The following is a 12,099-nucleotide window of genomic DNA, read 5'->3' as shown; positions in this document are numbered from 1 at the left end:
TTATAAAAAGTGTTTAAAGTGCACATCATAGAAACTGAATATATTGTTGCCCTGGTTAATTCTATATTTTCCTTGTAAAACTTTTTAAATGTTGTCTGTTAGTGTTTCACAAGAGTCCAATTTTTTTCTTTTAGTTGTAGATGGACACAATACTTTTTATTTATTTTTATGTGGTGCTAAGGACCAAACTCCGTGTCTCATACATGCTAGCAGGTACTCAACCACTGAGCCACAACCCCAGCCCCCAAAATTTGATTTCTAACAGAATAACCTCAGTTAAACAATCACCTATAGGACAGGATATGATGCTTATTACCATTACCAATACTGACCCCAATTAAATGAAAGGGACACATTAAAATTATAACCCACTACTCTTACTGCAAAACTGGTCGAACTGGCTGTGTGTGTGTTCAACAACCAAGATTTGGAGACCCAAGTCAAGGAAAATAAAAGGGCTAAGAAAAAATAGCCAATATTTTGGCCTTTACCCTTCAGGGTCATCCAGGACCCAGGGAATGATGGGACCCCGAGGGCCCTGCAGCTCTGGTGAGTCATGGGTTCTTTTGATAAGGAAATTATGAGGACCCTAGAGAAATGGAAGCCAACCAATACACATTTTGCAAAGAGAAGGGTCACTGGAGAAGCCACTGTAGTTTGCAAGACCCTGACCCATCCTGACAGATGACACAACTGGTAAAGAAAAAGACTAAAGGATCCAGAGGCTTCTCTTAAGTTCCTAAAAGTAACCCCTGAAGAGTCTCAGAAACCTTAATAGTAGGAGGGAAAGAGGTTAAGGTTTGGCCAACATAGGGGTTATTTACAAGGTCTTTAACACTCAACAGGGAAGTAGAACCAAAGACTAATGTACTAATATGAAAGTGGAAGAAAAGTCACAAAGAATAGTCATGCATGGGCAATTAAAAGGGAAATAACTTTTAAATCTAACTTGAGATGTGCACTTTTGACAATCTAGAAGTTATGGAGAAAGGGTTCTTAAACAAGATTGCCTAACACTAAAGCCCTCTATCAGGCATCTTAGCTTAGACAAGGGCGTTCTATTAGGTAGAAGGAAGAAAATAACTTTTTTTTAGTTGTCTTTACTGATTTACAAAGAGAATCCCCTACATGATTTAGTTGGGTATCTTCAGACTTTGACGCCCCTTTGTATTCTGCTTTATAATTTATTATGATAATTCTACTTCTAAGCTTAAATATTTAACTCTTTTCACTTATATGCTTCAGTGACTGTTTAAAAGTTTTCACTAGGCCAAGAAACCTTCAAAGTCAGATTGGCTGATGTACTAGTTCCCTCAAGATTGAGGAATGGACATTTGCCTGCAAATATCCAGTGGGTTGCTAAAAACAGGAGTTAAGACTTGGCATCTCTGCCACCATTTTGCATCTATCCAATCCTAAAATAATGATGGACAGACCACACCTGGTCAAGAGCACTTGCTCTGGCAACTGTGAAACCTTCCAGCCGTGCAAATCCCCAAGCCTTGCCCTTACAGCACCCCCCACCTTTTTTTTGTGTGTGGGAGGTGTACTGGGGATTGAACTCAGGGGCACTTGACCACTGAGCCACATCTCCAGCTCTATCTTGTATTTTATTTAGAGGCAGGGTCTCAATGAGTTACTTAGCACCTTGATTTTGCTGAGGCTGGCTTTGAACTCATGATTCTCTTGCCTTAGCTTTCCAAGCTGCTGGGATTACAGATGTGCACCACCACGCTTGGCTTATCCCCTTTTCTATAAAATCTCAAAGTCATTGTCACCCTCTCAAGGACAGGGCCAAGGATATGAGTCCCCTTGGCTTCCCAGTGTAGCCACACTGATTCAAGTTCCTTTCATGCTTTTGACCATTAACTTTTCTGTTTGTTTTTTTTTTTGGGGTGGGGGGGTGAGCAGCCAGACCTGATTTGCTGGATTCCCAGAGTCAGGCCTCTGGTGACAATCACTAAATTTCATGGTAAGTTTCCAGCCCTTGGAGGGCTATAAGTTTTCATGATATAAAATATGGTCAGATGATTTCTAAAATTTGAATTTGACACCCATAAAAGTAAAGCATAGGATTTATAAGTATTTTATTTTTGAGAAATTTTGAGAAATGACCAAAAGTGCAGCACATCAAAAAACTGGGACTAGTTTTAACAATCTGAAAACTTTAAATTCTAGATTTACAGGTTTTGAAACTAACTTCCAAACAAAATAGGATAAAAGTAACACAGATGTATACTACACTGCCAAAGCAGCCCACACATGCCACGACATCTTCAGAGCAAGTCCCTTTGTAATTATTCCTTGATGAGTCTTAAGGTCATTTTTTCACCTGCCACCAACAGCCACCTTTAAAAACAACAAAGGACCTACTGGGAAGATGGCTCTTAGGCATCTGCCCTGCCGGCTCACCTGTCCTCGCACACCCCAGTCCCAGGGCAGTGCGGGCTCAGCTGGTGTGGGCCGGCCCCTCCCTCAGCCTCATCGCCTGCTGGGCCGCGGGTCACACTTGTCCCGGGTGCCCCGCTTTCTTGGGGGGGAGTACCCCACTGAGCCTCGAGTGTGCAAGCTGTGCTTGTAGGGATGGCTTCTGTGCTTCTTCGGGTTTGCTTCTTTCTGGTCCTGGCTTTTCGCAGGTTCCTTATTGCCTTCTTTTTGTTCATGCTCTTGCTCCTTATGGGAAGGCAATGTGTTCTTGATTGTGTTGATTAAGAATCTTTTATTTGTGCCAGCAAGAGGACACTTCATCCTGTGGGGTGGGGTGGGGAGGAGGATGAGAAAAGGGAAACCATCATAAATAAGAACTGACTTCCAAGCTGAACCCACTATCATGATTAGTACCAAAGAACTGTGCTTTACAGAATCAAGTTCCTGAGTTTGTTCAGCTTTCCTTGCATGCCACCTAGTGTAAACTCCGAGTACAGGGGAAAGTCAAGACTTAGAATTCCTGAGGCAATCTGACTGGACAGGGTGCACCCTCTCGACCTTTTTTCCTGGGACTAAATTTCTTATAGAATTTTATGTACAGGTGTTAACAACAATGCAAATTAGTAGAATCATTTAATATTTTCTCCATAAAAATGCCTGATTTGATTATAGTCTCTTTCCAGTTAAATTTATCGTTTTTTATTACCAAAGAATGAAAATGAAAACCAAGTACATTCTGGTATGTCTTAAATACAGGAGTCAAATGACCTATAGAAAGAAAAAAAAATGCACAGGGCCCATAACTATGCAATAATCTCTCAAAAAGTTTCTGCATGGAAGTAGCTTCATGATTCAAGTTCACCTGGGAAAGAGACCGTAAATAATTAATTTGCCAATTTATATGCTTAGATATTTACTACAGTACTTATTTCGTATTTTTTTTCAGGTGTAATTATACATTCATTTAGAAAAGAAAACCCCAAATAAATGAAAACCTGCATATTTCTCTTGGCCGTGACCAGTCTGCCATATGATGGGCTATTTTAGGACAATGCTGGTCCCTAAAAATCATGTTATTCAGGGTGACTGGTATTAAACAAAAATGAATAATATCCATCTTTCTATAAAACTTTAATTCACACAACACAGACGGTCTCTGACTTACTCTGGTTTCAATTCTTTTTAAAATTTTATTATTTTTATTTACAGCAGAATGCATTGTAATTCTTATTCCACATATAGAGCACATTTTTTTATATCTCTGGTTGTGTACAAAGTATATTCACACCAATTTGTATCTTCATACATGTATTTTGGATAATGATGACCATCACATTCCACCATCATTTAAAACCCCCTGCCCACTCCCTTCCCCTCCAACCCCTCTGCCCTATCTAGAGTTTGTCTATTCCTCCCATGCTCCCACTCCCGACCCACTATGAGTCAGCCTCCTTATATCAGAGAAAACATTTGGCATTTGTTTTTTGGGATTGGCTAACTTCACTTGCATTATATTTTCCAACTCCATCCATTTACCTGCAATGCCATGATTTTATTCTCTTTTATTGCTGAGTAATATTCCACTGTGTATGTATGCCACATATTTTTTTATCCAGTCATCTACTGAAGGGCATCTAGGCTGGTTCCACAGTTTAGCTATTGTGAATCGAATAACCCAATCGATAAATGGGCCAAGGACCTGAACAGACACTTTTCAGAAGATGATATACAATCAATCAACAAATACATGAAAAAATGTTCATCATCGTTAGCAATTAGAGAAATGCAAATCCAATTCTCACTCCAGTCAGAATGGCAGCTATCATGAAAACAAACAACAATAAGTTGGCAAGGATGTGGGGGAAAATATGCAAAGCTGGTGGGGCTGTAAATTGGTACAGCCAATCTGGAAAGCAGTATGGAGATTTCTTGGAAAATTGGGAATGGAACCATCATTTGACCCAGCTATCCCTCTCCTCCGTCTATACTTAAAGGACTTAAAAACAGCATATTGTAGGGACACAGCCACATCAATATGTATAGCAGCACAATTCACAATAGCTAAACTCTGGTTTCAATTCTAATCTTTCAACTTCAAGAGGTACAAAGGCACCAGGTATGGTAGCATACACTTATAAACCCAGCAGCTTGGGAGGCTGAGGCAGGAGGATGGCAAGTTAAAAGCCAGCCTCAGCAACTTAGCAAGGCCCTAAGCAACTTAGGGAGACTCTGTCTCAAAATAAAAAATAAAAAAAGGCTGGGGAGGTGGCTTAGTGGTTAAAGAGCCCCTTGATTCAATCCCTAGTATTAAAAAAAAAATACAAAAGCAATACTTAGTTGAAACCACACTTAAAATTCTGATTCAAAATTCTTTATAATAACTTTATTACAGAATAAGTTTTTTATAGTTGTAGGCCAATGAAAGTGTTCTGAGCACATTTAAGGTAGGCTAGGCTAATCTATGATTTTCTATAGGCTAAGTGTATTAAATGCATTTTTGATTGATGACATTTTCTTTCTTTTTTCTTTTTTTGTATTTTCAACTTGTGATTTCTTTCTTTGTGGTGCTACAGATTAAACTCAGGGGTGCTCTACCACTGAGCTACATCTCTTGGCCTTTTTAAAATTCTAAGATAGGTCTCACTAAATTGCTCAGGCCGGTCTTGAACTTGTGATCCTCCTGCCTTAGCCTCCTTGGTCACTAGGATTATGAGTGTGTGCCACCATGCTCAGTTATGATGGGTTTTATGAGGTTGTATCTCTATTGTAAGTCAACAAACAGTTGTATGTAAAAAATCAGTCCAATAGTACTCCATTACAGTAACTGTGTAGTACAGTATTGCAGAAATGAAAGATAGGCCGTTATTAGCCTGGCCTCAGAGGTCAGATCACCTCAGGCAACCAGAATGACATTGAATCTGGAAGTAAAAGGAAGAGGGCAGAAAAAATAGAAAATAAAATACTCCATGTTGCAAATAAGTAGCTCTTGAGCCTAGAAGGACAGAGAAAACACTTGAGAAAAGCAAAAGTAATTCTCTGTGAGATATGCCTGAGCAATGCTCAGGCTAGGAAGTGACTAGTGAATGAAGTAAAATAAGGAAGGAAAAAAACTTGAGAAAAAGGGAAGCTGGAGGAGTATAGTAGAAGCAGTGGCAACATTTAGAGGTCGTGACAGTATTTAAGTTTAGGAGCCTCAGAATGAGAAGAGGAGCAAAGAAGAAAGGTAGGAACAAGGGCAAAGAAACACAGTTCTGCAAAAATCTGGAGAGTATAAAACTACTGGAACTCCTTGCCCTATTGGGGTGAACTTCCAGAAAAAATGCACCATCATTACACTCCCCTAATAGTTCCAAGATAAAGCCCATTGATGCATCCTAGAGGCACATCAGCACTGGAACACTGCTGAGCATGGGGAGGGCAGGTGATAAGAGGGTGGGCTGAGTTCTTCCTGGCCTTGTGGAATGTCACTGAATCTAGGCACTGCTTTGCTGAAGATACTTAAGCCACTGCAGTTACAAATTCAGCAATGACTCAGAATTCTGAGTACCACGCACCAGCATGTTCCCAAACGGTGTGCCACTGACAACCTAAAGAAAAAGCCACCCTTTGACACATGTGGAAAGTATTCTGGATGGGTGGTCTGCTGCTTACCATAGGAGCAGAATCATTTTTGTGAAAAAATCAACCACATCTATCTCTTGGATATGTAAGCCAAGAAATAGTTAGAAAATAGGCCCACTACATCAGAATTCTGGGTTAATTTCTGGAGTGGGCCATCTCAGTACTGGTAAAGCTGATCAATTATTCTCTGGATTTAAAAAATGAGGAAAGGTGAACTATTTCCAGATGAGACAAGAGAATCTCAAAACAAAATCTTATGGTAATTGCTGATGAAATCCACTAGATTCTGTGACCTTCAGTGTCAGATCATCTTTAAAACCATATGCTTATTGGAGGTGAGCCAAGCTTAGCTACAGAACTGCAGTGTTCATAGTATAATCCACTGACCCAACATACTGACCACAAGACTGGTTGTGAGAATGATTTGTTTTTCTAGAATAATTCCACAAGAAAACTAGCATTTACATCTCCTTTTAACATCAAAGATGCAATTTTAAAAAGTTTGACACACAAATATTGCATGTGATTGGGGTATAGCGTGATACTTTGATACATGTATCAAACATTGTATACAAAATCTAAATATCAAATCAGAATATTAGCTTATCTATCACCTCAAGCATTTATTATTTCTCTGTTATAGAATTATTCAAAATCTTCTCTTCCAGCTCTTTTGAAATATATAATAAATTACCAACTACAGTCACCCTAGTATATAGACAATTAGACTTTGTTTACCCTATCTAACTGTATTTTTTTTTAACCTGTTAACTGACCTCTCTTATTATCCACAACTTCCCTTCCCAGCCTCTGGGAGCCACTATTCTACACTCTACTTCTGAGGTCAACACTTTCAGCTTCCACATATGACTGTGAACTTGTGGCATCTATCTGTGTCTGGCTGATTTCATTTAACACGATGTCTCAGGGCTCTTCTATGTTGCTACAAATAACTGGACTTTATTCTTTTTTTTAATTATTTTTTAATGGCAGAATAGCATCCCATTGTGTGTAAGCATGAAATTTTTTAAATTCATTCATCAAAAGATAGACACTTAGGTTGATTCCATATCTTATGCCACTATAAACATGGTAGTGCAGATGTCTCTTTGACCACTGACTTTTTTTCCTTTGAATATATACACAGTAGTGGGATTGCTGGATCATGTGGTAGTTTCTATTTTTAATTTTTTGAGGAACTTCCATACTATTTCCCATAATGGGTGTACTAATTTTTACTCCCATCAACAGTGAATAACCGTTCCCCTTCAAAGATGCAAATCGTGTGTGTGTGTGTGTATGTGAGACACACACACACACACACACACACACACACTAAGGATTTAACCCAGGGGCACCCTCTCGTTGACCTGTATCTCCAGACCTTCATTATTTTTAAAATTGGGGGATAGCATATCACTAAGTTGCTGAGGCTGGCTTCAAACTTGTGAGCCTCTTACCTTAGTCTCCTGAGTTGCTGGGACAGGTGTAGGTCATGGGCCTGGACAAAGATGCAATGTTTAATGTTTATTATGCCTGAAATTCCATTCAAGGTGAAAATCCAAGGATGGCTTAGAGAGACTTGGCTTACTTGGGGTGAGATTTTTAAGTCAGACCTCTCCTAAACATGCCAATATACATTTTAGAAATAATACTCTCTTAATAAGTAAGGCAGGGCAATGAGAGAGGGGAGTAGTGGCAAGCCGATGGAAAAGTACATATAAAAAATAAATTTGTTAAGAAAGTATAAAATTTGTGCTGAATATATTCAAGTGTAAGAGAGCAGCATCAAAGCTAACATTCTCGGAAACCAATTGGGAGAGTTTCTGGCTTTCAATGTAATCATTAATTTTTGTGAATCCCAAAGTCAGCTCTAACACTATGAAATCATACTACATGGCTCAATGACTGAGCACACACATTCTAGAATCATACTATCTATCAGACTGAACATTGGGCATGTTATATAATCCCATCTTGCCTCTTAGCTGCTAATGGGGGATATTAATAATGACTATCTTAAAAGGATTGCATGCAGATCAAAATGAATGAGAACACATGGAGTGCTTAGAACAATGACTGACACATAACAGTTAATTTTAGCTTTGGCTCATAGCTTAGTTTTACTGTTTAATCAGCTGTGTGACCTTGGACAAGTTACTTACCTCCTCTCTGCTTTGGTTTTCCCCATCTGTAAAATGGGAACAATAGGAGTATCTACCTTAAAGTTACTGTGAGGATTTAATGCTATAATTCATAAAGCATTTAGCATAGTGGCTGGAATATAGCAAAACTCCATTAAATTTCAAGTTAACTGTGATAATAAGTTAATCAAGAACACAGTAGAGCTGGGTGTGGTGACACACATAATTCCAGTGACTAGGGAGATTAAAACAGGAGAATTTCGAGGCCAGTCTCAGCAATTTAGCAAGACCCTATTCCAAAATAAAAAATAAATAGGGCTAGGGACATAGCTCTGTGATAAAATGTCCTTGGAAAACACGCATACATAGCCAAGTATCTGATGTTTCTTAATGAAAAGGAAAAAAACCCAAAAAACGAAAGAAAAAAAACCTTAAGTTATCATTAAAAGCTAATGAGGCATTTCATGGAAATTTTCATAATGACTGTTAAAATTCAAAAGTTTTGGTACTTAGAATGGTTAGGCTTCCATACTGAAAGTTTCATTTTCTAGGCTATCTCAATTCTCCATTGGTACTAGAATCAACGGGCTACTAGATACTACCTCTGAGCTTTATAACTTGCATTTCCACCTGTTTTGCAAACTTTCTAGGACTATTGTCCTCAGATGTAAACTAAAGGTTGAAGTAGTAGGTGAGCTCTAGTGTCCCTCCTAGTTTTAAGGGTCTCTGCTATAGGTGTACCCCCTAGAGAACAGGATCCCCCCTCATTCTTCACATTAGGAAATTACTTCATTTCCTGTATTTGTCCTCTTTTACCTCTTATTGCCATTTTCTCCCTGAATTTGAGATAACAAGAAAGCTGGTATAAGACAATAAACCATCATGCCTTTTCCATGTCACCTTTGAACCTTGTGAGATGAGCACAGGCCACGACTGTTAGATGTGTTGGCACCAAGTCTGTGACTGTGCTTCAGAAGGGGTGAGGGACCAAGGAGACTACAGGGCAGGGCAGCTGCTAACTTATCTGTCTGCAGCCCATCCTAACCAACTGACTTTCTCATCGTGGCTAGTTATTTTTATTTTTGGTTTGTTTTGGTTCCAGAAAGTTATACTAGCTCATATGGAAAGTGCCAGATTTACAGCGTTAACAATATAAATGGATATAAAGCCTAAATATCATAAGACTGGTTATACTGCTATAGAAAGGACCTATGACACACAGCCAGAATTAAGGTTTAGAGTTCTACCTATGTTAAGCTTTATTTTTATTAAAAAAGTATTTTTGGTACCAGGGATTGAACACAGGGGCACTTGACCACTGAGCCACATCCCCAGCCCTTTTTATTTTTTAATTTTGAGACAGGGTCTTGCTAACTGGCTGAGGCCTCACTAAGTTGCTGAGGCTGGTTCTGAACTTGTAATCCTCCTGCCTAAGTCTCTCGAGCTACTAGGATTGTAGGCATGCACCATTACACCACCTCACAAACTTTATTTTTTAAAAATTTATTACCTATAGCTGGGTATGTATGGTAGAACATGCCTGTAGTCCCAGGAACCTGGGAATTTGAGGCAGGAGAATTTTAAATTTGAGGCCAGCCTAGGCAAAATGAAACCCTGTCCAATAAAACATTAAAATAGGGTAGGAATGTGGCTCAGTGGTAGTGCACCCCTGAGTTTAACGCCTAGTACTGGGGGTATTTATTTAGACAGGATCTCCTATGTTGCCAAAGCTGGTCTCAAACTTGTGTGCTCAAGCGATCCTCCTGCTTCAGCCTTAGTAGCTGATACTGGGCATAAGCCACTGTGCTTGGCTTATGTTTAAACAATTCCCTTGACGGTCAAATGTGTCATCCCAGAAGTTGTGATGGAGGGTCTCACATGCTATAGGAGAGGAGAATTTCTAGAAAATCTGCCATTAGAGACCAAGATGGATCAGGGCTAGAATTATAAGCTTTTCACTTTTTTTTTTTTTTTGAGTGGATACACCATATACGATCTTTTGCAAAAATAAGGCACTTGCTCTCTGTTGTTATCATACTCAACTTATGAAAAACAAAATCTGGGATGCAATGACACAAACTCAGCTGCTCTGGCAAAAGGATCACAAGTTTAAGGTCAGTTTGGGTAACTTAACTTAGCTAGATAATCTTCAAATGGAATGAAATGAAATGAAATAAAAAGAGCTGGGTCTATAGTTCAGTGGTAGAGTACCCCGGAGTTCAATCTCCAGTACTGCGAAAACAAACAAACACTTAAGAAATAAAATAAGCTATAAAGAGGGCTGGGGTTGTGGCTCAGTGGTTGAGTGCTCGCCTAGCATGCTTGAGGCACTGAGTTTGATTCTCAGCACCACATAAACGTAAAATAAAGATATTGTGTCCACTTAAAACTAAAGAATAAATATTTTAAAAAATAAGCTATAAAGAAATCTGGAGGACAGAAAGTGGAAAATAAAAGGCAATTTTTTTTTAATTTTAATATTTTTGGGTCTCCCATTGAAGAATGGAGGTAGTATCTATCTTTCCTACAGATTTAGACCTGCTACTTTTGGCTTCTAAAATAGCTTTATAAATATGATCAATTAAATAGTGATATATAATCACTAGCCACTGGATTTTAGGTAGAATAATAACAATGATGATATATGCTTACAAAGCAATCACTGTGCTAGTACATTACCAATGTTACTTCGTTTAGTCTCTATACCAGCATCTACTTTATAGACCTGGCAACACTAGTCTGGCTAGGGCAGAAGGAACAGGACAGAGAAAGGCTCATTGCTGTCTAAGCAGATGGCTGATTAACAGAGCAGCCAGGGAAGCAACTACAGGAAAGTATATGACACAGGATCAGAAAAGGATGGCTAGTCTCAGAAGTGCAGAACAGTTACAGACATGGTTAAGGACAAGGATGAATACTTGACTCAACATACTTGACTTTGAGGTGAGTGAAATATAATAGGCATTGGGAAATTATGATTCATAAAAATTAGTTTTTTTCTTTTGCAGTGGTAGAGATTAGACCCAAACCTCATGTATGCTTGATAAGCACTCTACCACTGAGTTACATTCTAAGCCTCATAAAAATTTTTATGGAGTTTGGTGTAAGTGGTACAAGCCTGTAATTCCAATGATTTGGGAGGCTGAGGTAGGATTGGAAAGTTTGAGGCCAACTGCAGCAATTTAGTGAGGCTCTAAGCAAATTAATTTAACCCTGTCTCAAAATAAAAAATAAAAAAGGGCTGGGGATGTAGCTCAGTGGCAAGTGCCTCTGGGTTAAAAAAAATTTTTTTTTAAATGGTAGGGAAATAGATATATTGGGGTCATGGAAGCAAAATTCCATGTAATGCACTTCAATTCATCCCCTAATTCTATGGCCAAATCCATTCCCATATCAGCAAACAGCATTTCACCTAGCATGAACTATCATGGATGTAAATCTAAAATAATGCCTCTGGAAAGACTGAGGCTTTGGTCGATTACAACTCACTTTGTTGTTTAATGCTGCCATGGCTATTACAATCATCCATAGTGCTGCAGTTTACAATTTGGCAATTAAATGTCTCAGTGTGTGGCCACCTGAGAAATGCTTTTATAATATTATAATCCCCATTACTAAACTGTTAACCCTTAATTACTCTGCTGCATACAGTAATCCACCCCTTCCCCCAAGCTTGAAGCGGGTGTTCAATGACTATCTCCAACCCTGTGCCTAAAAGTAATGCAAAATATTTGATGTGTATATTACACACACACACACACACACACACACACACACACACACAGAGATAGATGCATTATGCTAGGCCCTGTAGTAAAGATAAAATACCAGACCCTGTCTCAAAATAAAAAATAAAAAGTGCTGGGGATGTAAAGTATCTCTTGTTTTTTTTTTTTTTTTTTTTTTT

At 38.7% G+C, this 12,099-nt stretch overlaps 1 protein-coding gene across 2 annotated transcripts in view; it reads right to left on the bottom strand.

The window, feature by feature from the left end:
- Nucleotides 1-2,070: 2,070 nt before the first annotated feature.
- Nucleotides 2,071-12,099, bottom strand: part of LOC125616097 (protein POLR1D) — a 41,288-nt gene continuing 31,259 nt past the window's right edge. For both annotated transcript variants that reach the window (XM_048800760.1, XM_048800759.1), the window contains exon 3: nucleotides 2,071-2,749. In XM_048800760.1, coding sequence (XP_048656717.1) covers nucleotides 2,482-2,749 — 268 coding nt within the window. In that variant the 3' untranslated portion in view covers nucleotides 2,071-2,481. The remainder of the gene's footprint in view (nucleotides 2,750-12,099) is intronic.

Source organism: Marmota marmota, unplaced genomic scaffold (assembly GCF_001458135.2).
Source record: "Marmota marmota marmota unplaced genomic scaffold, marMar, whole genome shotgun sequence".
Classification (NCBI taxonomy): Eukaryota; Metazoa; Chordata; class Mammalia; order Rodentia; family Sciuridae; genus Marmota; species Marmota marmota.
Note: the sequence above shows the minus strand (reverse complement) of the source record. Positions and strands in the feature narration are given on the sequence as shown.